General features: G+C 53.2%; 1 protein-coding gene across 2 annotated transcripts in view; it reads right to left on the reverse strand.

Moving 5' to 3' along the window:
- Positions 1-26,199, reverse strand: part of LARP1 (La ribonucleoprotein 1, translational regulator) — a 46,134-nt gene that overhangs the window by 6,398 nt on the left and 13,537 nt on the right. The window contains exons 2-18 of one of the 2 annotated variants that reach the window (XM_082291207.1): positions 23,577-23,603; positions 10,760-10,821; positions 9,157-9,222; positions 8,238-8,406; positions 7,521-7,652; positions 7,204-7,347; positions 6,378-6,540; positions 6,003-6,147; positions 5,609-5,783; positions 4,595-4,764; positions 3,964-4,323; positions 2,701-2,824; positions 1,893-2,098; positions 1,691-1,797; positions 1,176-1,327; positions 758-902; positions 467-576 (exon numbers count right to left, since the gene is read on the reverse strand). In XM_082291207.1, the coding sequence (XP_082147333.1) occupies positions 467-576; positions 758-902; positions 1,176-1,327; positions 1,691-1,797; positions 1,893-2,098; positions 2,701-2,824; positions 3,964-4,323; positions 4,595-4,764; positions 5,609-5,783; positions 6,003-6,147; positions 6,378-6,540; positions 7,204-7,347; positions 7,521-7,652; positions 8,238-8,406; positions 9,157-9,222; positions 10,760-10,821; positions 23,577-23,603 (2,457 nt within the window). Of the gene's footprint in view, positions 1-466; positions 577-757; positions 903-1,175; positions 1,328-1,690; positions 1,798-1,892; positions 2,099-2,700; positions 2,825-3,963; positions 4,324-4,594; positions 4,765-5,608; positions 5,784-6,002; positions 6,148-6,377; positions 6,541-7,203; positions 7,348-7,520; positions 7,653-8,237; positions 8,410-9,156; positions 9,223-10,759; positions 10,822-23,576; positions 23,604-26,199 lie in introns of both variants that reach the window. The other variant, XM_082291206.1, reaches the window with a different exon arrangement.

Genomic DNA, 26,199 nt, shown 5'->3' on the forward strand with positions numbered 1-26,199 from the left:
TGTCAGCAGGACAAAAAAACAAACAAGACACTTTTCCTCCAGGCTTCCCCACAAACCCTGCTGTCCTGCTGGTGGGCACAGCCTCGGCAAGATGGAGAACCTGGATGGAAGCAACCTACATCAGTCCTGGGCAGCCCCCTTGACTTGGGATGTCGCCAGGCTCAGCTGACTTGGTGGTGGCAAGGCTCAGCCACTGCGGGGCCTTGAGAAATCCCACAGGAAATGGTGCCACTAGAGGAAGGCTTCGGGAGAGCTGCAGCCTCCCACTGCCCTCCTCCAGCCCCCAGCAATCTTCAGGATGGTGAGGATCTACTCAACCCTCTCCTGAGAAATGAGCAACAGGACATCTCAGTCCCCAATGCACAGCACTATGTGGCTTCCCCAAAATGATGAGAAGAGGCTCAGGAGCACCATGCAGCTGAGCTACACCACTGCCAATCTTAGAGAAGCCAAAGGAGGCACCTACCAGCTTCATAATCCTTGATGGTCTCTTCTTGGAAGTCCTTAAATATGTCTGGCCGGAATTTCTTCTCCAGCCCGTAGCTGTAGTATCTGAAAAGGCACTCCAGACCGTACCTGGGAAGGGAGCAGCATGTGGAGCTCAGACACTGGTGCACACAACACAGGGCAGCAGCAGGTGACTGAAGGCAACCCCCAGACCCACCTTCAAGCAAGGCAGAGGCACTGCCTTAATCTGCTGTGAGCATTGTAAAAGGCCAAACCCTTAGAAAAGGCCACTCTGTCACTCCTCTCTTACCTGTATCCCTCCTTCCCATCCTCCACAGCCAGTTGCTTGAACTCCTCATACATTTTCTTGTTGAAGTGATCTCGGAGGAAGAAGGACCAGAACCGGAAAAGTGTGTTCATCTCCTGGGACTGACCAATGCCCAGTCGTTTCCGCTCTGTTTGGGGAAGAGGAGATGATTACAAGGCCAATCCTCTCCCACAGAGTCAGGGACTCACGGGCAGGAGGGCCCTGTGGCACTGTGATGACACCCAGCCCCAGCACTGGACACCCTGAGCACAGCCCACGCTCCCCACAAACCATGGGGACACAGCAGCTGCCAGCAGGGCTGTCCTGTAGGACCCTGCCTGTGTCCATCCCTGCCATGCTCCTGTCCCAAACACAGCAGTGCAGGGACACCCTGTCCCACCCCTCAGTGCAGCGTCCCTACCGTTAAGGCAGCGCCGCCGGTACTTGTGGTAGACGTGTTGTGTGAAGCCGTTCTCCTTGAGCAGCTCGTGCGAAGGATGCTGGAACTTGGGCAGGGACTGCGGGGTGCAGCCGTAGCTCCCGACAGCCGGGGTCCCCTCCGAGGGGCTAGAGCTGAGCGTGAGAGACTCCTGTCAACACCCTTCCTCGGCATCACCCAGCAGAGCAGGGTCACACTCCACCCCACCTGTTGGTCCCACCTACGCCATCACTACCCTGGGTTTGGGACATGAGCCATGGAGCAGCCTACTAGGAAGGGAACCAGTGTTTCTAATCAAGTCTCATTTTGCTCTTTGCAAGGCTACAGATTTTCCCCAAGCCTTTCTAGGAAGGGCAGGTTTGATCCCTGTCCTTTCTGCAGCCACCTAACAGGAGACATCCCCTCAAGACCAGATGCTGCCTTTCCCCTTCCTTCCCACACTCCCTCCCTTTCCCGTTTCTGCCTCCTCCATGATCCCACACGCCTGTCTGTGGTACCTGATGGAGGCAGTCCGGGGCCTGTGCTCCCGAGAGTCCATAACCCAGCCCACGTGGCACTCCATCGGAGGGTTCGAACTGTGCCTCGTCTTCCTCTTACGTGGAGTCTGCAAGACACAGCGCGTCACAGATGTGTTCCTTTCCTCCCTAGGCCCCAGCTGGGAGACCCCAGCTCCCATTCCCCAGCCCAGCCTGCTCCCACCTTGGCATCTATCGTCCTGCCCTCTTTCACCACTGGGTAGAACCGGGGCGTCTGTGTCGGGTCCTTGAGCTGCGGCGTGCGCGGGGTGCGGGGGGTCCTGGCGTTGCGGTAGTTGGGTGATTCTGGGACAGTCGTGGGCAAAGAGCGGGCAATGGTGGAAGGCTCAGGGACTCCGAAGAGCTTGTTGGCCAAAGCGTCTGTAGGTACTGCAGGGAGAAACCCCCGCCCCGTGTCAGGCTGGGCTCTGGGCACCAGAGCATCACTACCATCAGGCAGCTGGGAAGCAGCAGGGGCAGGAATGCAGGGACACATCCCCTCTCCCACACAAGCAGCTTCAAATCCAGTTTGGCTAGAAAGCACAAATCCTAGCAGCAGATGCAAAGACTGAGCTCCCCACAAGGTATCTGCTTCCTAGTGGTTAACAGCAGCAACAAATCCCTGTCCCCAAGGACACGGCCCTGGTGTCACACAGGCAAACAAGGCCTAGCAGGCAGCTGCCTCCCAAGTACTCAGAGAGGGTCCAAGAGGAGAGCCAAATCCCCAGAAGTACATCAGAGTCTGCCAAGGTTTCCTCACTCCACTGGGACAAAGACTGTGAGTTCTAGATCCCCCAAGTATTCAGCTGGAAGAGCATCATTAATCTGGGAAAGATCCAACTCAGAATATTCTGTGAACTCTGTGAACTAGATAATCCACCACACCTGTGACCCCAGTTCCATCTCCCTAGCTGCCACCCAACCTCCAAGAACCTCTCACCATGAGGAGCACGGACAAATTTAGTACCACCCATTCATGCCCCATCTCTTACCTTGCTGGAACCTGGGGGGACCAGGAGGGACTTCCTGGTTTGGATCCACAGGGGGCTCTGGGGTCAGGGTGTCAAACTGCTCCCTGCTGATCATATTCACCTTCTTGAAGTTCTCCACCTCTTGCTGCATTGGAGGAGGAAGATGGTGAAGAAACCACTCACCCCATCACAACCATGGCTCTGCTTGTGCAACAGCCACAACATTGGGTCCTGAGTGCAGTCCCAGGGTCTGGGTGCCCAGAGGGCACCTGCTGCACAGGGGCAGGAAGGGGAGATGCAGCAGACACAAAACTGGGCACTGCATAGGCCAGGTCTGAGCCATTGCTGCTCCCAAGCTTTCAGGGATCCCACAATGCAGCTTCACTAACCAGCACCTGCTTCTTTCAGGCTTTTACCACCCAGGTCAGAGCCAGTGCAGTAACGTTCAAGATGAGCTCAGTGACCTATTTATGGCCAGGACCCCCCTGCCAACATCTTGGGTCCTTAGAGCCCCCCTCCCCAAATCTTCACAGCCACACTGGCTGCAGGGCACAACACTCCCATGGATCTGAAGGACTCACACCCCCAACACACTGTCCCTGTCGCCCTCAGCTTCTGTCACCCCAGAGAGCACTGCTTCAGCAATGGGCCAGGTACCAGACATAGAAGCACTGAGCCCATCCCATCTCACAGCCATGATTTCTGTCACTGAGTGAGTCTAGGCAAGTCCCCAAAAGTGAGAGTCACCAAGCTGGGACCCATACATTTCAAAACAGCAGATGGGCTTTCTATAAAAAGCTCATCTCTGTGCAAACTGACACCAAAATGGAGAAGAGCACAGGCCAAGACCAGCCCGGCCACCTATGAATCCCTTCCCAACACGTGTAGTCTCCAACAGCCTGCACCACAAAGCACAGGGCACTACAGGCAGTGCAGAGACACCCAGTTCCCCTCACAGATCTGGGACTGCCAGCCAAGATCCTGGCAGACAGCAGAACAATGGACCCCACGTTCCAGGTCACCTCACTACTGGCACTTTGTTTACCTGGCTGCAGCCTCACGTCTGGTTACAGGGCTGTGTTTATCGCTGCTATGGCTGAGCATGATGCTGGGAGCCAAGAATCCCAAACATTGCAAGAGGACTAATCCCAGCTTAGTTCTACTCCACGAGTAGCCTGCAACCTGCTGCCCTGCCCTTTTCACTCCAGCCCAGCAGCCACTGCTGCAATGAGGCTCTCCACAGCCCACATGGATCCCTTCCATCCTTGCATCAGCCACTCTCACCTTGATCTGTGAATACTCCGGCTCAAACTGCTCTGTCCACAGGTCCTGCTCATAGTAGTAGAGCCCATCGTTGATCACCTTGGCCAGCTCTGAGCTCATTTTAGCCCTGGAAGTGTGGTTGCCAGTCCGGTCCCCCCCAGGATGCCGGCGCAGGTACGGAGGGGTCTGTGTCACGATGAGGATCTTGTTCACGTCGCGGTCGTCGATCTCGTAGTCCGAGTCTTCGTCTGACCAGTCGGTGAAGGTGTTCTTGCGGCCGTCCATCTGCTCCATCTCCTCATCGAAGAGGAAGTCGAGCTCCTCGGGTTCATCTTGGTCCTTTTGCTTCTGCTGCTGTGGTGTCTTTGACTCCTCTGGTTTCTGCAGGTAGGGGGGCAAGGGGGACACAGGGTGAAGACCACACACCGACATGAGACCCAGCTCTTGCCCCTTGTTTCTTTACCCCAGCCCATCTGGGGAGAACACCTCATTTACACCACTGAGGAGTAGCTCCAAAGGGGCTCAGATGGAAATGGGACAGACTGGGACATCACTCCCAACAGATCCTACTTGACTGAAGCCTGCCTATGCATGATCCAAGTCACCCCAACCATTGGGAGACTCCCACTCCAACAGCTCCTACATCACTTACCTTGGGCCTGGCTGGGGAAGGTCGGGGTCTCTTCTTCACTTCAATCCATGTCTCTGAATCCAGGTCTGGCAGGCTTGTGGACAGGCCCTTGGGCATTGTCTTCAGGTTACTGACCTCCTCTGTTTTGGTAGGGACTGGGCTGGCAGGACGTGGGGAGCCTGGAGCGGACTCTGGAGCCAACAAGAGCCACAAGGTGCTTTAGAGGGAGGGAGGGAACCCAGGGGGTGTGTGTAGCTACGAACTACCCAACCATTCTGGAAGCATGGCACAGCCTGTGGGGCTAACTGGCATCCAGTGGCCAAGGCTTACCAGCACAGTGCCCACAAGTGCTGGAGTGGGAATCTCCAGTTAAGGCTGTGATGCCAGAGGTGGCCACAGAGCTTTGCAGGCAACATCTTCCCAGACACACAAAGCCCTAAAGCAGGTGCTCTGCTGCTCTCTGGGAAACCTTCCCAAGAGAGTCTGGAGCCAGAACTTCTCCTGCCAAAACTCTTAAAACAGCACCAAGAAGATCCTTACCTTGGGCTCTCAGGCCCAGCCCTGGGCTCCTGCCAGCCCCCATGGGATGGGGTGACAAGAGCATGGGAAGCCCACGAAGGACAGAAGACCCTTCTGCAGCACTTGGTTGACAGCTCCACACCTGCTGCCCAATTTGTGCCCAGTATCTCCTCAACCAGTAAAGAAAGGCTGGATTCACAAGTGCCCTCTGCTCTGCCCAGCAGATGTAGACTATTTCCAGGCAAGTCAAGAGACTTTCAGCACGACTGACCCTCCCTGAATCCCTTCAGCCTCAACTGAGGAAAATCCACACTCGGTCTCTCACACCACCCCCATGTCTAGAGGCAGCAGCATTCTGGGGCTCCAAGGACAGAGCCCACACCAGCTCCCGCCACCAAGGAGAAAGCCAATGGCAGAGCCCTGCCCTGGGGAACACTCCTGACTCTCAGGGTCTCAGTCGTGCTGCAGTCCCAGCACTGCATCCCACACCTCCCTCCACATTCCCCCAGGGCTCACCAGTCTCTTTCTGGAAGCTCTGCCGGGGCACAAACTCGGGGCAATTGATGAACTGTGAGAAGTCTGTCTGTGTGTAGTCTGCCATAGGGGGGCCAGGCAGAGCCCATTTTTCTGGCTGCTCTTTTCTCCTGATCTTCTCATCCACGATTTCCACCACCTTGCTGTCCTTCAGAGCCTGGAACCAAGCAATACTTGGTTAACTTAGGGCTTTGTTTTGGCATATTGAGGGCCTCAGCCCAAGTCATTCCTCCCTGGAAGCAGTAATAGGAGGCAGGAGCAAGTCAGGGACAAGAGAAGGCTCCACTTGCACCTCATCCACAGCAAACAGGCATCAATCACACAGGGGTGGTGAGAAGCAGAACAAGGAGGAAAGGTCACCTTTCCTTGCCCTCACCTTGATGATGAGGCTGATGTCGGTGGTCAGCGCCTGCACCCGGTGGAAGCTGGCGATCAGCGTGATGGGCAGGAAGCCATCCGAGTCCATCTTGCGGCGCAGGAAGAAGTCTCGCTCCAGGTTGTCCACGCTGAAGTAATATTCTCTGTATGGACAATGTGTCAGTGAGAGGAAGCTCCAAGCCACCACCCTCTGGGCACCCCCATGGAAATAACCCACACATACACTGAGGGGAGCAAGCCTGGGGAGCCCAGGCGTGCTGGTGCTGGAAGCGAGGCAGGGACTCGGCACACCTCGGCTCTAACCCTTCCTGTGGGATTGGCTGCACAGTCCCCACCACCCAACACTGGGACAAGGACAGGAGGTGGTGCTCACATCTGCCTCTTGATGTAGTCCTTGAGCAGCTCCTGGTCCACGCTGTAGAGCTCAGCACTGCTGATGTTGTCGAAGTAGTAGGTGATGTTGCTGGCGTACTTCTGGGTGCGGGACCCGTCGGAGCCCTCGAATTTCCGGTATCCGTACTGATAGTCAAAGTGCCCTGGGGACAGCAGGAAGGGTCAGCACAGAGCCCCTGGGATTTGCCGCACAGGCTGCACTGCCAGATGAGGCTGGGCTCCTACACAAACAGTTCCCTCTTCCTAAGGGCCCCCTGGAAGCCCGCAGTGGGGCACCCACGTCCCACATCCTCCTGCTCTCTGCCTTTGCCACGGAAGAGCCCAGGAACCCTCTTACCCAGGAGCAACTGGGCAGCCCAGCTGACACACAAAGGCCCTACACTGAAGCTGCATCAGGGCTAGCACAGACACTGCCCAGTCAAATGCTAGGGCACATGCTCTTCCTTATCCAAGCCACGACTCCTGCTTGGCTCTCCACATGGCATAAAGCCTTTACAGACTATCAACATGCTTCAACTCCTGCTCACAGAGGTATTGCAATGAGCAGAAAACAGGAAAAACAGCTTGGCCTGAGTAGCAGGAAGACATTTGCTTTTATAAAAACACTAATAAGAATTATTTGCTTTGTTACAAGCAGCTCAAGTTACCATCTGGAATGACCTGCCACAATATTCCCCTGTATCCCTGGAGTGCTCTGCCCTCCCCAGCCCACATTAGAGCCCCAGGTCTCTCAGGCACACAGACACAGAGCCCTGCACACTGCGTCACTCTCCCTGCAGTCACAAGAGCACACACACAGTGATCACCTCCTCTGCCACGGCCACGGCCCCTGCCCCGGCCACGGCCTCGGCCCCGGAAGGTGCCTCGCACGGCCCCTCCCTCGCTCTTCACGCTGGAGGTCTCGTCGTGGTCCTGCCAGCTGCGCTCGTGCTTGTTGTCGGGGTGCCAGCCTGCAGCACACGGGAAGGAGAGGCAGGAGGGGTATTAGGGCACAACAGCACCTCCCTGGAGCAAGCCCGCTGCACCCAGAGCCCTCTGAATGCAGGAAAGTTGCCCCCTGGTCACCGGGGCTTGCTCTGCCCCGCAGGCAGGCCAGGAGCGGGTGCCCAGCCCGAGCCCCCACCTTTGAGCTCGCTGCGGTTGTTGGAGGGGTGCCTGTGCTGCTCGTTTTGCCGGTTGTTCCGAGAGGCCGTTTTGTCCCTAGGTACCTCTGACTTCATGTCTATCTGCAAAGGGACCCACTTGTGTTTGTTGCCTGCAAAAGGACAGGGTTTGGGTGTGACACAGGTTCAGAGAGCATCTGCTTCCTCTCCCGCAGCCCCCTCTTGCCACGCAGCCCCCACATGTGGGGGAAAGAAAGCAGCAGGGCCTTTTGGACAGACCCTGTCCTCTGACATCCCTCCAGGCCTTGCTGGATGCAGAAAAGCTCTGACGAGGATTCTGAGACATGGAGGGACATGATTCAGAACTTGCCTGTGGCAATTATCACAGCACTTGTCCTTCTTCTGCCCTCTTCTGCCTGCCCAGGCTCAGGCCAGACTGAGCCCACGTGTCAACCACAGCTGATACAACCCACAATGAGGGGCTGTTCTGCACCACCATGGAGCACACAGGAGGGCAGGCTCCTGCCCTGCCCCTCCTTGGGCCCTGCTCCACCTGCTCCCACCAAAATGACACCTGAAGCCTGCAAACACCTTTCCCCACAGCTGTCCCAAGTGCTGGGATCGTGTCTTGCAGCAAGGCCCCCAGGGAAGGCAGAGGATGCTTCCACCTGCCTGTGGGTTGTGAAGGGGGAGACAAGCTGAGCCCAGGGAACAGTCCCCATCAGCTCCTGCCTTACCTTTCTTCTTCTGGGCTGACTTCTGGTTGTCATCATCACCATTCTTCTCCTCCCCAGACTCATCAGATTTGGTTTTCAGGCTCTCTTTGCCATCACTCCCGTCCCCCTTTTCCTGCTCTTTCATGTCTTTCTTGACAGGTAGCTTCCGAAGGGATGGTGCCTTGTGTGGCTGTTGGGGACACATCAGTGCAGGAAAGATGTGAGAGGTGAGAGAAGTGAGGAGCTGGAGGCAGACCCCAGCTGCCCCAGCAGGAACAGGAAGACCTTGCCCTAGGCTGGGTGCATCCCTGGTCTGTACCTCCCAGAGCTGTCCTGCTCCTAGGGAAGGACTCGTGGCTGAGCAGCGCAAAGATGCTGGGAAGTGCTTGAGCTGAGACATCAAGATGGGCTGACAGGGAGACCTTGTGCTCATGGACAGGGTCATCCTATAAGGGACCAGACTGTCCCAGTGGCAAAAGAGTGAGTGATCACCTTGCCCTGACAGACAGCCAGGAGCTGGCAGAGCAGCATCCAAAAATAGAAAGGTTGCAATGACACCCATGTCCTCAGCAGGAAGGAAAGGCCAAGCCCCTTGGGCGTATCAAACCTTTCTCATGCATTTTCAGTTCCTCCCACCAAACTCCTGACTTTGGCCCAGCCCCTTGCTGCACAAAGCAGCCCTGAGAAGAGCAGGTCTGGGAGTTGCCCTACCTGCTTCAGCCAACCCAGAGTTTAGACTGGGCTCCAGCTTCCCAGAATAGCACTGAGGGAGGGAGTCCACATGGGCAGCCCTAAAAGGAAATTCCCTGCACGCTATTCCTGGCTGCCTCCACACTGACACTCAGCACCCCAAACGGCCTGGCTCAGCCAGTGCTTCCAGAGAGACAGGGAGGTCTGCAAGGGCCTTATCCTGCTCATCACAATGGTTCTGTGCTCTCACCTGGACACTCTTGTGGGCTATTTCTCCAGGTGTTGGCCAATTTGTGGCATCACCGAAGTCACCAACCTTGTACCAAAGAGAAAGGTCCTGTTAGTGCACAAAGCTGCAGGTGCTGTTCCCTGCAGCAGGGAAGAATCCTTTCCACCCACCACTGTCCCACAAACAGCTGTCACCAGGAGGCTGGAGGGGGACACTCACACTGCACGTGCACAGTCCCTCTCCCCACCCAAGCAGGGTCCCTGAACTAATCCCAAGTAACTGCAGACAAGTTTATGTCCATCAGGTATGGTAATGAGGCTGCCACGAGTCCTGCAAGCTCCCAGCCTCTCACCAAACATTCTCCCCCAGCAGCAAGTTGCCCAGGGTAATTCACTCAATCACAGGCACCATCCCTTGGACAGGGAAAGCACTCAGCTTCCAGCATTCTAAATCCACCTCAAGCAACCACATCTCACTGAAGAAGCTCTTCCACCTAGCGGCAGTCACAGCCAGGCACAGCCCCACTGGAGTGCCCAGCTACAACCACCACGTGCTGCCAACAAAGTAAGGGAATGGTCTCGTGGTGGGGGAGAAAATTCAAGCAGGTGTTGAGGACTCCCTCATTCCAGTCACCCCATGGTCACACAGGGGAATATCAACTACTTCTCTGCTGAATAAATGACCTGGTCACTACTATTATATCCACCTCTTTCAGGTTCCAGAGAATCTGCAGGACAGAGGAAAGAAGCCAAACAGCTGCCCAGGTACCAAATGAATCATGGCTGGGCACTGAGTTTATGTGGGCACAGGGGCTCCTCCTTGCCCTTGTGGGATTGTTATTTCCAAATTAATGTGGAGTCAAATTAATATTTTATCCCTCAGGAGATCACATCTTTACATGCAGGTGCCAGGCTCCTCTGCCCAGGAGGCAAGTTTCCTGGGAAAACCAATTCCAGTGCAGGGCCATGCCTGTTTCACAGAGAGAAGCACCTTTCATCCCCAGGGGCCTTCTCTCTCCAAAATGGAACAGAGGAGAAAAGTCCTATCAAGTTGCAGATACATCTCCACTGGCTGCTGGGAGCCAACACCAACAACCCATGGCCCGAGCTGTGCCCCAGAAGGAACTGTCCCTCCATCACCACTGACTGCCTGGAACAAACTGCCCTGGTTCCTCCAGAGGAGTTGCTTTGTCTGACATCAATTCCTGTGGCTCTCTGTGTGCCAGTGAGGAACAGACTGCTCAGGGAAGGACAGAGCTGTGGACACACCACTGTCACCACCCTGTCTGCACTGCAAAGCTGGGCACAGGCTGAGCCCACAAGGAACTTGGGATGTCCTCACAGTGGCATGAGATGTTTCCCGCATCCAGGACTCCTCCAGGTGCCTCCCTGTTAGAGGGGAGGTGAGAAGGTCTCCCCTGACCTAGCTGGGCAGAAAGCCAGTCAAAGCAACATGCAAGACCCCTAAAATGCTGAAGAGGATATAGAGAACAAGGCCAGCACACTAGCCCCTCCACAACCAAGCTTGTGAAGGGAGAGCTCTCCAGACCTTCAAGAGGCTCATGCAGCACTGACAACTGCACTGGAAATAGGGGGCCATCAAGAGGAGAGCAGCACAGCCTTACCTTGCTTCCTTTCCTCTGTCTTGGGTTGGCAGCCCTCACCACTTTCGCTGGAGTTGTAAGTTCTGCAAGAGAAGGACAACAAAAGTGTTAAAACACAGCTGAGTGCTGTGGGTGGGAGTGTTGGCTCTGGAGAGAAGTGGGTAGGAAGCAAAGCAGCTCCCCCTTTATCAAAGGAGGGCTAAGAGGAAAAGGTGAGCAGAGAACACAGCTAGCTCCTGACTTGAGTCTCAGAACAGCCCCAATAAGATCAGAAAACTTCTGACCAATCCAGGTGGGTCAGAGATGGACTTTTAACCCTAACCTGCTGCAGGAAGGCACTCCCTGCCTTAGCTCTGCCCTCCCCTCTTGGCCTTGCCAGCCAGGGAGGAAGGGGGACAAGGAGCTCAGCTCATTCTGCAAAGCACCCACAGAACAGCAAAACAAACATGCCCTTGAAGGGCCAAGACCCATCACGGCACCATGAGCCTGTGCTGCCCAGGGAGCAGAGCAGGGCTCTGACAGAGGGATGCAAAAGTCTCTGGCTGCTGAATCCTGGTTTGAACTCAGGCATCCCAGCAGGGACAGCAAGTTCACAAGAGGAAATGTACAGAGAGAAATGAGCCAGATACATCAAGTGCCTAAATCCTGCTACAGCTGAAAGTATTTAGGCACTGAAGCACCTCTGGGGTGTTTTAACACATCAGAGTGAGACCGTTGGGGTTCACACCACCAAAGACCTCACAGCAAGTCAAGATCTCAACCTCACCATGGCCCATCTTGGGTCCTGCTCACACACCACCTCCTCACAAGCAGAAATAGGAACTCAATTTGCTTTCTCCCTCAGGTTTGGCTGCGAGGTCTCCCCATCAGGCTCACACACGGCACACAGAGTCCAAGCAACAGAGCAGCACGACTCTACCAAACACAACCCAGCCCCACAAGGACCACGAGGAGGGTCTCCTCCAGGACACTGGTGCTCCACAGGGGGAGGAGAGCCTGCTGGGCCTTGCCCCAAGGGACAGCCTGTGCCAGGTGCCAGGCTCCAGCAGTGAGGATTTCTGCTGACTCACTGGCTTTGTTTAGAAGAAAAGCAGCCCTGACTGGGGTAGGGAGAGAGGATCAGCAGAGGCTATCTGGGGATGCCCCGGGAAACACCCTGAGTAGCCTACTCAGCTCTGCTCAAAGCTGCCTTTGATCTCCTGCGCAAGGCTGGACAACTTTGCCTGGATGATCAAAACCGGTCCCCTTCTGAGCCTCAAAACCAGTGATTCATCCTGGCCTTGCTCAGAGCAGGAGGCTTTGAAGTGTCAATAAGGCAGAGTCAGACACGGCAGGACAGAACCATGTGCACTCCCCTTCCCCAATTCCTTTCTCTAAAGCTCCCACATAAGGATTTCAACTGCAGAAGAGTCCAAGCTCTCAGCTGGGTCCCTGAACCCTCCCTTTTTCCCCCAGGACCTCCCCAACCCACCTGCAGTGCCTCCCTTCATGAGCAGCGGCAGTCCCACGTGTGCCTCATTTATTCCATGTGCACTTCATTGAGAATCCTGGCTCCACGGCACAAAGCTTGCCACAAGCCTTTTAAACTTCCCTGCTAGTGTAGGAAGAGCCAGCGCTTTCAAAACAGCCCCCAAAATCCTCCACTCAACGCCCACAGATGTCACCAACTAAATATAGCTTCAAAAGGCACCAGGAGCTACAGCACAAATCCACAGCCAGCCCGGTTTTCCACAGATACAGAGCACCCCTGCCTGCTCCAACAGCACTGATGGGACTGGCACAGCCTCATCAGGCTCGATCTCGGGGCTGGGGGACAGCAGGGCTCTCTCTCTCCCTGCAAGGATCCCATCCAGGTGCCTGCTCCCACCACAGAAATGGCATCCAGCCCTTTCCTCCAGCTGCTTCAGCTCAGGAGCCCTCAAGGCCATAGACGTTCTTGTGCTTTTTTTCTGGGAACCAGTCAAAGAGAAGGGGCCCTCACAAGTACCCGTGAAAGAGGATGAAGGGGCACAGGCTGCAGGGGCGGGTGCTGCAGGCTCCATCATCCCTGCGGGGGAGGGAGGAGATTGTTTGAAACAAGTTCTGCCGCTTTCCTTATCTGCAAGATATGAACAGGGATCCCTTATCTCGCTGAGGTGCTGAGAAGACTAATTAGCATTTGCAGAGCACTGCGGAAGACAAAACACAAAGCAAAGGACTGCTGCCCGGCAGCGAGGGAGGAAGGGAGGCTGCTCCGGGCTGTGGCTGCGGGCAGCTCTGGCCAGCTTGGAGCATGGATGGAGCTGAGATCCAGCAATTCACGGTGGAGACCGAGAGGGTGTGACTGCGCCGGTGGACACATGGTCAGACACACCATCTGCTGAGTCAAGACCTCGGTACGCACAGGCCACGCATGGCTGGCACCCTCCAGGGCACAGTGACATAATCAAGGGCACCAGCAACATGTCTTGTGGTCCTCAGCTGAAAAGACCCACTGCAGGAAAACCTCACTGCATCCGCCTGAGACATGGAGAGCAAGTCAGTGCTGCTCATCCCACACAGGAGCTCAGGACAAGCAGGGAGGGATACTGCCTTGGTTCACAGCCGAGCCTTTAAAAGCTGCTGACAGATGTCTCAGACCCCTGGACGTCTCACAACCCTCCTTTTGCATCTGTTTGGTGGCAATAAGTAATTTCAGTTGCACTAGCAGTGCCTGACCACCTCCCGAAAAACAGGACCTCTCTGTGTGAGGGGACAGACAGAACAGCTGCAGCAGGAGCCAGAGTTTCAGTGGTGTGAGGCTGGCACGGGGACAGCGGGCAGGGAAGCAAGGAGCAGCTCTGCCTGCAGCCACAGGGCAGATGCTGGCACAGCCAAGAACAGAAAAGCAGGTCTTGAGTTTTGATCTGCTGCCTGCAGCCAGAACCTGATCATTTGCCTAGCCGTGGGGTTGCCCAGCCACGAGGAGACTACATCTTCGCAACCAAGGGGATGAGGCACAGGTGGCAGCACCCACCAGCAGCCCCAATGCTGCTATCACAGTCAAACCCTTCCCGTGGCTGTGCCACGGCCAAAGCACTCACCAACACACCTGACAAACACCAAGGGCAAGGCTGTGCAGACACCTCGTGCCTTCCTTCAGCCCATACCTGTCTGGGGCACAGAGCCATCGAGGTGGAAGGCTCACAGGGGCATCCAGGTGAGCACATGCCTCTTATCTGGAAGAAGAGCCCATGCACAAGGACCAGACAGCCAGAGCGACAGCAGATCCACAGCTAAATGTCCCTCCACCCCAACAGGGACATAGAACATAGGACCACTGAGCTCAGCCAAGGAAACATATTTGCTGCCTTATCCGGGAAAATGAAACCAAACACCCAGCAGTCTCGTTTCCTGCCTTTTCTTGCATCCAATGACATTTATAATAGAATTTTAGAGAAGGTAAATGAAGAGAGGGAATAAATCTGAAGTGCTGGGCAGAGACCTGGCATTATTGGAGAAATACCTGTACCTATAGCAAGAACGCTGTAATGCCTGCTCCAGGTGTACTACTCATGTGCAGTGCAGACCAGGGCTCAGAGAACCCCAGCAGCAGCTAGGACAGCCTCAGGGGGCAGCCCAGGCTCCCAGCAGGAGTGCAGAGTCCTCAGCTCTGGCACACTGTCCCTGACACAGCACCCCCTCCTTACCCAGCAGCCAGGTTGACAGAAAGGAGCCATCCTGCTCCCTGCTCCACAGCCTGGCACCTACGAGAAACTGCTGATAAAGGTGGTTCCAAGCCAAGAGCCCGGACTTTGTGCTGAAGAGGCTGAGGCAGGGGCGCATGCTCTGTGATGCAGGTCCTGATGGAGCTGGCAGAGCCAGACCAGTATCCCCAGTTTCCCCAGAGCCCTGGCAGGAGCTTGACGGTGCCGCGTGGGACAGACGGCCACGTGCCCAGCAGTCCACCAGGATCCACTTCACTCTTCTGTCTCCAAACAAACCTCCCTCCTTCCCACACTCCACGGGACACTCTTGGCACATGTGAAGACTGTAAGTCACAACCAACACAATGCTCCTTCGAGGTTTTTAGGTGAGAAAGAGCAAATGCAGCTTGGGCAAGGGTGAGCTGAGAAAAACGTCTGAGAAAAAGGGAAAAGGGTGAACTGAGAAAAATGTTTCTGCCTGGGATTAGCTATTCTCCCTGGAGAGAGATAGCTCCTTCGGAATCATTCTGTGAGGGCAGGGGAGTCCTTTCTGGGGTACTGACCACAATCTGCAAAGACATTCCCTTGAGACAGACCCAGCAGGCAGCTACCCACAGCCAAGCCTGCCAGGACCCCACCATGGCAGCAAGAATCCCCTTCCGGGCCTAGGAGAAGACTTAGGGAGCCAACAGAGAACAGCTCCAAAGGTGCATCCCCACCATGCCAACATGGGAAACTCAGGGCACCAGCCCTCTCCCTGTCCTTGCTCCAGGCCTCAAGCAGTCTCTCTCTCAGGGTGGCCTAATCTGCACAGCAGCAGAGGCATGACATGGATTCAGAGACTCTCCTGTGGCACTCCTCACTGTCCATGCACTCTGTGCAGGACATGGAGTCTGAGCCTGACCAAGCCATCAGAGGACACAGCTGGTGAGCTTCATGTCCACCAACAGCACACAGAGACATTTGCAGGACGAATCCTGCAGGCCAGATGTGACCTGCAAGCCAACAACAGTCCCTGCTCCCACCAGCAGCCTGTCTCCTGCAGACAGTGACAAAGCTCTTTTCTTTCTGAGTCCATCCCAAGAGGACCCCCTGAACTTAACTTAAAGGCAGAGAAGCCTTGAGGGATGGGCAAATGCCCCTTTTGTGGGTGCTGCACCCGTTTCTGCATCAGTAAGAAGCTGTGGTGGGCAACACACCCTTGCTGTAAAGGGGCTGGGAAGCAGCAGCAGATGAGAGGGGACCTCAGGCTCCTCAGGGAGCCATCTGGTAGCACCCCTGTGTGCAGAGAGGTGCAGATCCACCTTTGCCCTGCCTCCCAAGGAGCTGCTCCCAGCACAGCCTCAGCCATGTGCCAGAGCTAATGCCAGCCTGAGATGGGAAACACTTGTCGCTGCAGCTCCACACACGGGCGGAAAAGCCTGGGATTTATAGCACTGACTGCTTGGCATGCTCACATTTTGCTGAAGGCATCACAAGGCACACAAAGCCAGAAAGGTTCAGGACAGGCTCAGCCCGCAGACTGCACCTCCTCTAGGTTTGCAATGTTTTACAGCTCTACCTCCCACCAAATCACAGCCACAGGCGTGTGAGTGCATGGAGGAGGAAACGAGGGAGCACTGGATGGATGTTCTCCAACAGCTTTAAATGAGATGTTACCACAAGGAATCTTGAGCACAAAGGGGTTGGTGTCTCCACAACAGGGGCTCCCACCTGCTCCTGGGGACTGTGGAGAACCACAGTCGGCCTCATCATTTGCAGCATGAGGTCTCACAGCTCCCAGCTGGCAGCATTTGGCCTTGCTTACAAAGGTAAGAGGAATATCTGCAACACCTCAGCAATATCAGAAGTTTCCTGTACATGCAAGAAAAACTGCAGTAGTATGGCCAAGGTCAGGATCAAGCAGAAGACTGGATCCTTCAGGTGAATGGTTGAGCAGTATTCAGGCTTGTAAATCATGTGGAAAGCCTGGAGCAGGAGATAAGCTGCAGGTACCACGGCTCAAAGCCTTCCAAGCAATTTTCCACAGCTCCTCAGCAGAAGCTCCACTGTACAAGCCCTACTGTAACAGCAAAGGAAGCAAGGAGCTGCCTACACCTCTCTGCAATGCAAGCTCTGCAACTGCTGCAAAGATCACTCGCTAAAAATAACTTCAAAAAGGGCATCTGACAGCCCCACAGAGAGCATGAGAACACTCCCACCTGGGTGCCCTAGGCAGCTCCAAGAGCTCGGGAGTTTGCCCTGGAAAAGCACAGGGAGGGAGGATGGGGTACAGGCAGGTAGAGCGAGGACAGCGCTGTCACAGGCTGAGTGTGGGCATCCGAGTTATAATCCCAGCTCTCCAAGCCCTCACATCTCTCAGCTGAAAGCCCTGGAACAGGAGGAGCAGCTCAAGACACGTGCAGAGCCCATATCTGCTGACAGCACAAACGGGCAGCACAGATCCTCACAGCAAGCAGGGGCTCCAGGCAGATCACAGCCCTTCTCAGGGAGCTGAGGAACAGCACTGCTCCTTCAAACACACAAAGCTGCTACAAGCTCTACACATGTGCGTTATCTGCAGGGTCTGACTTTTATTTCCAGAGCAAACGAGGGGCAGGAAGGGTCTGGACTTACCAAAAATGCATGATCATCTTCCCTGCAGCCTCTCAGTCCAAGACAGAAATGCTCCAACTTGTGACCAAGCTACACTCCAGGAGGAGCGGGTTAGAAAACACCAACAGGCATTTCTAACATTAACAGTGTCAGTGAGGGCACCCTGGATTCTTCCTGGCACAGACAGCTACTTTTAAAGGTAGCAAATGAACTCCCTCTTAAGGGCAAGTGACATCTTTCCACCGCCTTTTCAAGCAAACCTCTTTCCTGAAGAGGATTTCTAGGAAACTCCTGACACACAACCCATGCTCACAGCGCTGCACACAATCCCTGAGATGCCAGGCACACATGGAATGAGACAGCACATGAACCACCCCCCAACCACTTTTCTACAAAAAAAAAAAAAAAAAAGGAATCCTAAACTAAGGGCTCTCCAGGGGAAGCCAGTGGTTCCCAGAAACCAAGAAGCATCACACAGGGGATATAGCCAAGGTCATCCAGCTGACCAGACTTCAGAAACTGAAAATGAGGAAGCTGGGCTGGCTCAGGCCCCCGCAGCTGCTGAGCCGCCCTGTTGTCTCTGAGCAGGGAAAATGCACTCACCACCCCTGCAGGAGAGGCTACTCCAGCATCAGTGTCTGACCCAGCACGTCTGGTGCAGACACATCTCCAGCTGGCAGAGCATGTCACCAGCAATTCCACTGCCAGCATGGAAGACAGAAAAGCCTTCAAGGACACCTGTGAACACTGGGTCAGGTTAAATGGTTCAGGGAGAGGGGCTGGAAAAGCCGGCCGCGCTCCAGGGAAAACACTCCAGGGAAAACGCCGCGTCAGTCTGGGCCCCTGAGAAAAGGCTCGAGTTGATCCAGCTGCCGCTCCAGGCACGAGGCACAGCAAGGACACCTCAGCGCTGGGACAGGAGGGCACCTGAGGCAAGGCTGCAGGGGCCCAGGGTATGCAAGTGAGCCAAATCGTGGAGGAGATGGAGGGTCAGGCCCTCCTTCAAGCCAGCTCACAGACCAGTTGATAGTTCATGACCTAAAAAATAAAATCAGTCACAGGGGAAAGGGAGGGCTGACATGAACAGGAACTACAAGACAGCAAAGACAGACACCAGACTCATAACTCCTTATAAAACAGAAAAAATCCCACCCCACTCACCTCTGGGGACAACTGATTTGCAAATTAAAAGGGGGTGTCCACCCTCCAGGAGGGATCAGGAGCAGTTCCCTCAGCTCCCGTAGCTCTGCCAGGCTCTAATGAAAAGCTAGTTAACAGTTAATTATTACCCATTCAGACACACGATCCCCTACTCTGACTGCCGGCTGGGAGGGATAAGACAGTCACGTGATGCAAAAATCCCGACCTTATGAAAGCACGGGCAACTATATTTAGTTGGAAAAACGATGACCTAGCGAGCCTGTTCCTCCCTGGCCCCCCCCTCAGAGGAGCCGACCTGCCACCTCCCGAGATCTTACCTCCACGGCACCCTGGAAGATCCTCATCCAGCAGGAGTTGTAATACTTAAAACAGGGACACCTGGCACGGGAGCAAGCCCTGTGTGCATGTCCAGGCTATCCCGGGTGGAGGGGCCAGACCAGCACATAGTCCAGGCTGGGGGGGACCCTCCCTCTCCATCCTCAGTGCTCTGGAATGGGTCACCTTGTCAGCAGCAAAAGCTGATAAGCAGCAAGAGCAACAAACAGGGGCCTAGCCCAAGGTCCTGGACCTTATCTTGAAAGCAGGAGGCACACTGGGAACCTGACCAGTGTGACCAGCACAGGAGAGGCATTCAGCAGCAATGCTCCAGCTGCTGGCTTCTCCATGCCAGAGCTGGTGACAGGAGTTTGCCTCCCTGGATCACTCTACTCCTCTCAGGGTACCTGGGTGACCAAGACAGACACCGGCGCGCTGAGAATGGAGCGGGAGCCAAGGCAGCACCACTGCGGAGAGATGGCCCCAGAAAAAAGGTGTGAGAACAAAATCCAAGAGCATCACCTGCTCCCTCTGCAGTGAAAGAGCGTCAAAGCAGAAGAAAAACAAAAAGCCTTAGACCAGACATCATTAATCTGTTGTCATCAGCAGAAGGGTGCTCTCTGCCTGCATCCCGCTGCGGCTGATGAGACAGCACAACCGGCGGCGCCCGTGGCACGAGCGAGAGGAGGTCACTGCATCGCTGCCGAACCCAGGGCGCCGCGCTGACACGATCCCTTTAATGGCCGTCAACCTCTTCTGCAGCTGCATCTGGGGACTTGGAAGCTGACAAAACCCTTCCTGGAAAGCATCTGGTACGTCTCACTGTAAATATTTAACAACAAAGAGACAGGAATCGAGAGCCAAGCGCCTGCAGAGAGACCCTCCAGCTCCAAGCGTTCGCACTGTCTAGGAGGAGACTGTGCAGCTCCCACTGTGCCAGTGGGTGGGGAGAGGGGTTGTACAAGGCAAAAGTACAAACTCTGCACAAAATAAGCCTCTGGAAAACCTGTCATCTCAAAGAGAATGGGTTTCCAGAGAGGAGACTGTGACATAATTTAAATAACATCATTCCGAGTTCCTCCCACTGTGATTCCTGTACCTGACCAGCAACTTTTGCAGCGGCATCCCTGCAAGGCCAGAGTGTCCCCTGAGCAGTGGCCACTTGCTAAGTGACCACTTAACCTCACCCTCAGCCTGCACAGCTGCAAACTTGCCTCCCTGACTGCATAGAACAAGAAGAGACTGAGCAGCAGCTCAGCTTGTGAGGCCAAGGAAGACAAAGCAGCACCATGCAGAAATCCAGCCCCATCTCCTGGGGCAGGAGAAAGCAACAGTGATTTGGTGGTAGGAGCAGGTGCAGCAAACTTTCCCAGGGATTTAGGGAGGTCAGACCTAGGTCACCCACTAATCAAGGTGTCTCCACAAATGCGCTGAAGAAATCTTACAGTCCCATAACCACCTGGATTAAACTAAGCACAGGTATGGGGGCTTCCTCCTGTTGGTGAATCCAGAGTATTAAAACCATGACAAGGTACTCAAATATCCCTGTGATCTTTGAGTGCAAGCAGAAGGGCTTCTTTTTGTGTTACTTCAGGATTACTGTACCTCAGCTGAGCTAATTTCAGGGCATGCTTTCCAAGCACAAGATACACCATCCTCACTTATGCCCCCCACCTTAAGTGAGATGCAGTGACATTCTGGGTTATTTATAAATAACTGATATAGCAGCTTCCTCCCTGGGTTCGCAATCACATGAATCCTGATGCATAAACCACTCTCTGACAAAGCTAATTCCTGTGCTACAGGTGGCTACCTCCCATGTCAATACAGAGCATAAAAAGAGTACAACACCCTAATCCAACTAAGTTTTCCCAAAGGAGTCAGGAATACCCAATTACAAAACAGTGCAACATAGCACTTTCCTAATTTAAAGATCTATCTCCCCTCCTTTTCTTTCTAAAGGATTAAAAAACACTTCCTTGCAGTGGTACCATCACCCTCATCTCTTTACGGAAAACTTCACAGCATTTAATTCAAAGGGGCATTTATAAACTCAAGAAAGGTATCTCAGACACTGCTGACAATTGTATAAAATGATCAGGTCAGGGTGCAGCAGATGAAAAAAGTCATCAGGAGTGGTGAAACCAAGACAGAGCATCACTTGCTGCTCTGTTGAACATCAGCACATCCACAACTGCACCCTGCAGTCAGCTCTGGTCTCTGGAATTCAACAAGGGCACAGAGCTGTTACAGCTGCTCAAAGAAAAGCAATTAAACCACCCAGAGGGAGCTCCTCCAGAGGCGAGACTAAAAAGGCTGGGATCCTCCACAACGGAGAGGCGGAGGGCTGGCTGCAGCACACAGGAGGCCAGGAGGGCACAGGCACAGCACACTAAGCTAGCAGGAGATCCATTTGAAGTGGCCAAAGTATTCCCTTCCAGAGCAGGCAACAAATTTCACATAGTAGCAAGTCCTGGGAGCTGAACAGCATCGGTCACCTGGCAGAGGAGTTTGGTGTTCACACCAAAGTTGTCCACAGACATCCAGCTACAAATGCGCCCTCCCTGTCCTCCTCAACAGCAGAAGTGGGAATGTCAAAGTGCATCCCTCTGCCCACCAAGCCCAACCCTGCATCTCTCAAGGGTGTTGAAGTCTCCCAGCTTTCCATCTGAACTCCAGATCACATGGTTTGAAGTGGCTTCTTCTGAAAAGCACCCTACAGCTGCTGAATCCTGGTTGTGGGATGTGGGAGAGGAGAGGACAGAGGAACTGCTGTGCCAGACAGAAGGAAAGTGAGGCCTCTCTCCAACAACTGCTTTATTTGCAAACACTATTAGGTAACTGGGATGCAAACACTTCTGCCCTTCCACCTCCATAGCGCTTGCACGTGACATGGGGCTGATCCAGGCTGAGGGCAGGACACCACTGGCATCCATATGCTAACAAGCAGGAACATGCTCTGGGGCACACTACAGCTACTGAGCCTACAAAATGGCAGATTTTTGGCTCAGGCACCCCACCTATGCAATTCCCAACCCTGATACTGCCACTCAGCATCTTCCATCACTCTGCTAACCATTTCCTTGGGAGAAGAACAGACTTCTCACCCAGAGGGAAAACCAGCCATAGAAACCCACCTGGACTTTTCAGGATTAACCTTAAAAAATAGACCAGACACGGGTGTGGGAGTTCTGGTGACCAAAACAAATCAACTCATTCAGTAACCTCAGCAATGAAAAGGAGGTGAGGGAGTCAAACCCAACAGCCTCAGGAGTGCACAACAGCTCTGGTAGCAGGAGCAGTGCTACTCTGCCTTCGCCTGCTGCCTTCACACTTCAATGTGTTTTGAGATACCAGAGCTTCCAGATAAGCTTAGTGCATGGGAAGAAAAAGCAAGGCACCAGCTTTAAGCCTTTTCTGAGAAAAACTGCACAGTGTCTTGTGCAGCCACCATTTAGAGGAATCCTGTTTAAGCTTTGACTTATCACCTAAAAAACATACAGAATTGTAAAAAAGCCCCCAGCTCTGTAAGTAGTCTTCTGCAACACTACTGACATGTAACAAACACTCTCTGAAGCACTATCATCTGCTGCAGACACACACTCATGCCCCACCCTGGAGACAGCTGTGCAAGGTCCCCAACCAGCTGGAGAACAGAGGATGGAGCTGTGCCAAACAAAGGACATCTCTGAGTTTGCAGCACAGGCAGACAAAACCCAATACCCAAGGAAGACAGATCTTCAGCAGGGTGAAGAAAAGCCTCCTATTAACTCAACAGATGGGAATATACCTTTGCTGCTTCAAAACCTTAATATTTCACTCTCACATGTTGAGAAAGCAACAGAATCATGAGAAACTTACAACTGTGGAATCAAAGCCTTAATCCAGTGCATCTAGTTGTATACCATGGCCTTGTTAGCTGGCTAGAGCTCTGGAAACACATCCACAAATTCCATCCCTCTGATCAGTTCAGGAACTTAAATTACAGTGCCTCCAATGTTACACCAGACCACCTTTTTTTTTACTGAAATCAGCTTTAAGGCAACAGAGCTGATTTCCATACTTCCAACACCTCCACCATCAACAGCAATTTACCCTCACACTATCCATGAACTGGTGAAATGGGATCCCATGCAAAGCCAAAGATGGGCATCAGAGGTGCACACAGTGACATGCCTGGGGTGACACAAGGCCACATCAGGCACTGACTTCCATTCCCAGTGCCTTTGCTATAGGACATCCCCACATGGCACCACAGCTCTGAGACAACAGGCTCCCACTGAATGATCTTGGTATCACTGGTTAAAACATAAACCTTTCCTTCAGTCTTGGCACTTCCACAACACCAGCCTGGATGAGGAGCTTCTGGCAATTTGGGAAAGGCATGAATTGAGATCATCAGTATCTGCTTCGGAAAACTAATTCCTTTCCTGATTTGAAACCTCCATCCAGAGCAACCTCCCTCCCAGCAAGGCTGCACACACCACTGGGGCCAGGAAGTCTTTTCTCTGCACAGATGGCAACACAGTGAGTTGTCTTGGTTGTCCTTAACAGCAATACTCAACAGCAACACACAGACTACAAAACATGGGGGAGGTCTGTGTCTTCCCAAAGTATTGCAAGTTCAAATATATAACCTCGGGTTCATAGGCACGTCCATCTGTATACAGGTAACGTATAAACAACAACAATCTGAGCTACATTTGCATCTTGACACATCAGTGTTTTCAATTATGTGTGATGACCAAGACCTACAAGTTCCCAAACTCTTTCACCCTGGACATCCAAATTTGCTATGCTACAATGTACAGGAGGAAAGAACCTTCCAGCAGTTTAGTCATCACTACATAAAAGCATAAAAGATCTCCCTGCTATACAGGAATGGCCAAATATTAAAGGTCTGTACTTTCTTTACGAAGTTGTTTTGCTTTGGTTTTTTGGGGGTTTTTGTTGGTTTGGAGTTTTTTTGTTACATTAATGTCCATTGCATATTCTTGTACCAGTCTTTTAAGTCTGGTTAGTGCTGACTCTGAAGGAAGAGAAGTGCAGGGAAGGCAAGGGAGAAGGAGGTTTCAAGAGCTCCATTTTTATTTAATACATACCAGACTGGCCGTCAGTTGGAAATATATCTGTAAAAGAAAAAAAAAAAAAAAAAGATCAGTATTGGTTACAGCTGGAGTGCAAATCACATTTAAAAGGTCTCATCTCTCGATTTGTTTGCTTTAGCTAAACAGAGGAAGTATTTTCTTAGTATCTCAAGTTAAACATCAATCCAGCTTGGAATCCACCACAATTCAACCACTTGTTGTGAGAAAGATTTTGAAGGAGTCTGTGTTTACCTGAATGCGTTGCTCTCATAAATAACCTTCTGTATTGGCTTCTAGCAGACAGCAGTGAGCAATAAAAAAGGTTGTTGAGATGTACAGAGATCCACACAATGAGCTGGGTGGCACCCCACACTCTCCTTGAGCAGCAATATCAGATGGAAATCTACAGAGAACATCTAACAGGGAGCACAGCTGGAAGCCAAGGCAAAAGCCAAGTAAGCACTCTCCTGATGGTCCTTGGTTTTTGCAGCCACAAGGGACATCAGCAGCTGTGCCTGGCTCTAACACAGCACCTACACCAGACATACACACACTCATCACCAAATGGACATCCAGGGCCTTGGCACAACACCCATCACACCAGGGGAACCCCTTCCCAGCTCAGGAGTCTCTGTCAGCAGGCACAGCCAGCTGCACAGGACAGATGGAGTCTGGAGGGTTCAAACCCCAAAACAGATTATTCAACCTCCCCAGCCCCCAAGCTCTTTCCACTTAGAGGTACAGGCCCTTCTCTTGGAAGACCTTATGTATTGCTGGGAAGATATTTACTTAAGTAGCTGGGAAGGACCTGACTTTTCATCTGAGGAGCACACAGGACAGTGTGTGTGGAAAAACCCTGTTGATAACAGTTCCCCCAGAAGATATGAGAACAGTACTTTTGAGAGAGCAATACATTATGTTTTCTTCAAGGATCCTGAAAGATGAGGGGGAAGGAAGGCTGCCAGCGAGGCAAGGTCCTCCTGGGACAGGGGCAGACCCCTGGCTCCTGCTTATCAGCTACCCAAAACACACATTCAGCTGGAAAATCACAAGAGTTGCAGCAAGGACTACCCCTGAGGCGGGGCAATGCTCTTTGGCCTGGGCTCAGCTCATGCAGAAATAGCAAAAACATCCCTCTGCCAAAATAACTTCTCTTCCTTTGACTTGCACCATGTTCAATGCATCCTCAGGCAGGGATGCTTTCATCCCACATAAGAACGGGAAAAGCCAAGCGGAGCAAAAATACCCAGAAGTTAAATCAAGACTCCCTCCATCCCTATTACAGTTATGGTCTGTGGCCATTTGAAGGCATGATATCAAGGACAGCCCAGCACATCCAGAACAGTCTCCAAGCACCAGTTTGGATCCTTTGCAAGGTGGATGTTCTACTGCAATCCTCCACCAGCCCATGTCCCAAGTGCATTTAAACATCTTATATTTCTGTGATGGCCATTGATGAGTTCAGGCTTCTACATCAGCAAGCTGAAACACCCTGTACTTCACAGAATCATAAAATGGTTAAGGTTGGAAAAGACCTTTAACATCTCAAACAAGATACAATTTATTTCCCTACTTGGGCTTCTCTGCAAAGGAACAAGGTGGTAACACTGGCATCCCACCTGTTTGGATCAGCCAGCCGTACCAGATGTTACCAAAAACCAAAATAAATAACAACAACACAATGGTTGATAAAATAAATTCCTTTGTGCCAGCCAGGAATTCAGCAAAGGCCGGCTCTGGCAAACATTCCCCTTGCTGTGCCCTGAGGGGTGCAGTTGTCCAGTCTGCATTCCTGCTAGGCTGTCCAGCCGACTCTTCATCAAACACACACCACAGAACCAAGCCACTCACAATAGGCTCTAGACACCACAAGTGCCACCAAATCAGGCAGCAGCTGCAGGTGACCCCTCAGCAACATCTCCTATCAGGCATGTCACCACCACAACTCCAAACTTGCATTCTCTCAAGGTCTCCTCTCAGCTCACCGCTGTATTCCCCACTGCCCTGTCCTGCTCTAGATGTGCAGCAAGGCTCTCCTGGCTCCTCCTGAGCTCAGCCACAACTCTAGAGCAGCTTTGCCACTACACTTACTAGAAAAGCAATGACTCTACTCAGTGGCTGAGGTCCATAGAAAGCAAGGACCACATGTGATGGGCCAAGGGCAGACACAGCTCACATTCACCCCAAGGGGTTTGCCAGGGGAACTCCTGTCAAGGAAGGACACTTGCATCCAGTGCTCAGCCCCCTTGTCTGGGAGAGGCTGAGCATGTCCAACTCATCACACCTACTACTAACACAGATTTGACTCCAAGCTCTCCAGAGCAGACACTGAGAACACTGGGCTTGCAGGCAGCTTTTCCCGGAGCTGAGAACAAGCACAGAGCAATCAGTCTGCAGGACTTGCTCTGAAAAACGGTGCTGCTGGGAGGACACATCTGAGGCAGGGCTAGTCAGGGACCGGCAAACACAACAACCCTTTGGGACACCTTCTTCCCCCGCAAGCACAAGTAACTTCAATTAAAAATTAGCCTGCCAATTAAGGGCAGCACCTCAGGTGCCCAAGAGAAGTCTAAATCAGGCAGTGCTTTCTTTTCCCAAGAAAGTCATGGTAGGGAAGGAGGCAGAAACATATGTGGCA

This window comes from Coloeus monedula, assembly GCF_965178545.1.
Source record: "Coloeus monedula genome assembly, chromosome: 15".
In the NCBI taxonomy this organism is placed as follows: Eukaryota; Metazoa; Chordata; class Aves; order Passeriformes; family Corvidae; genus Coloeus; species Coloeus monedula.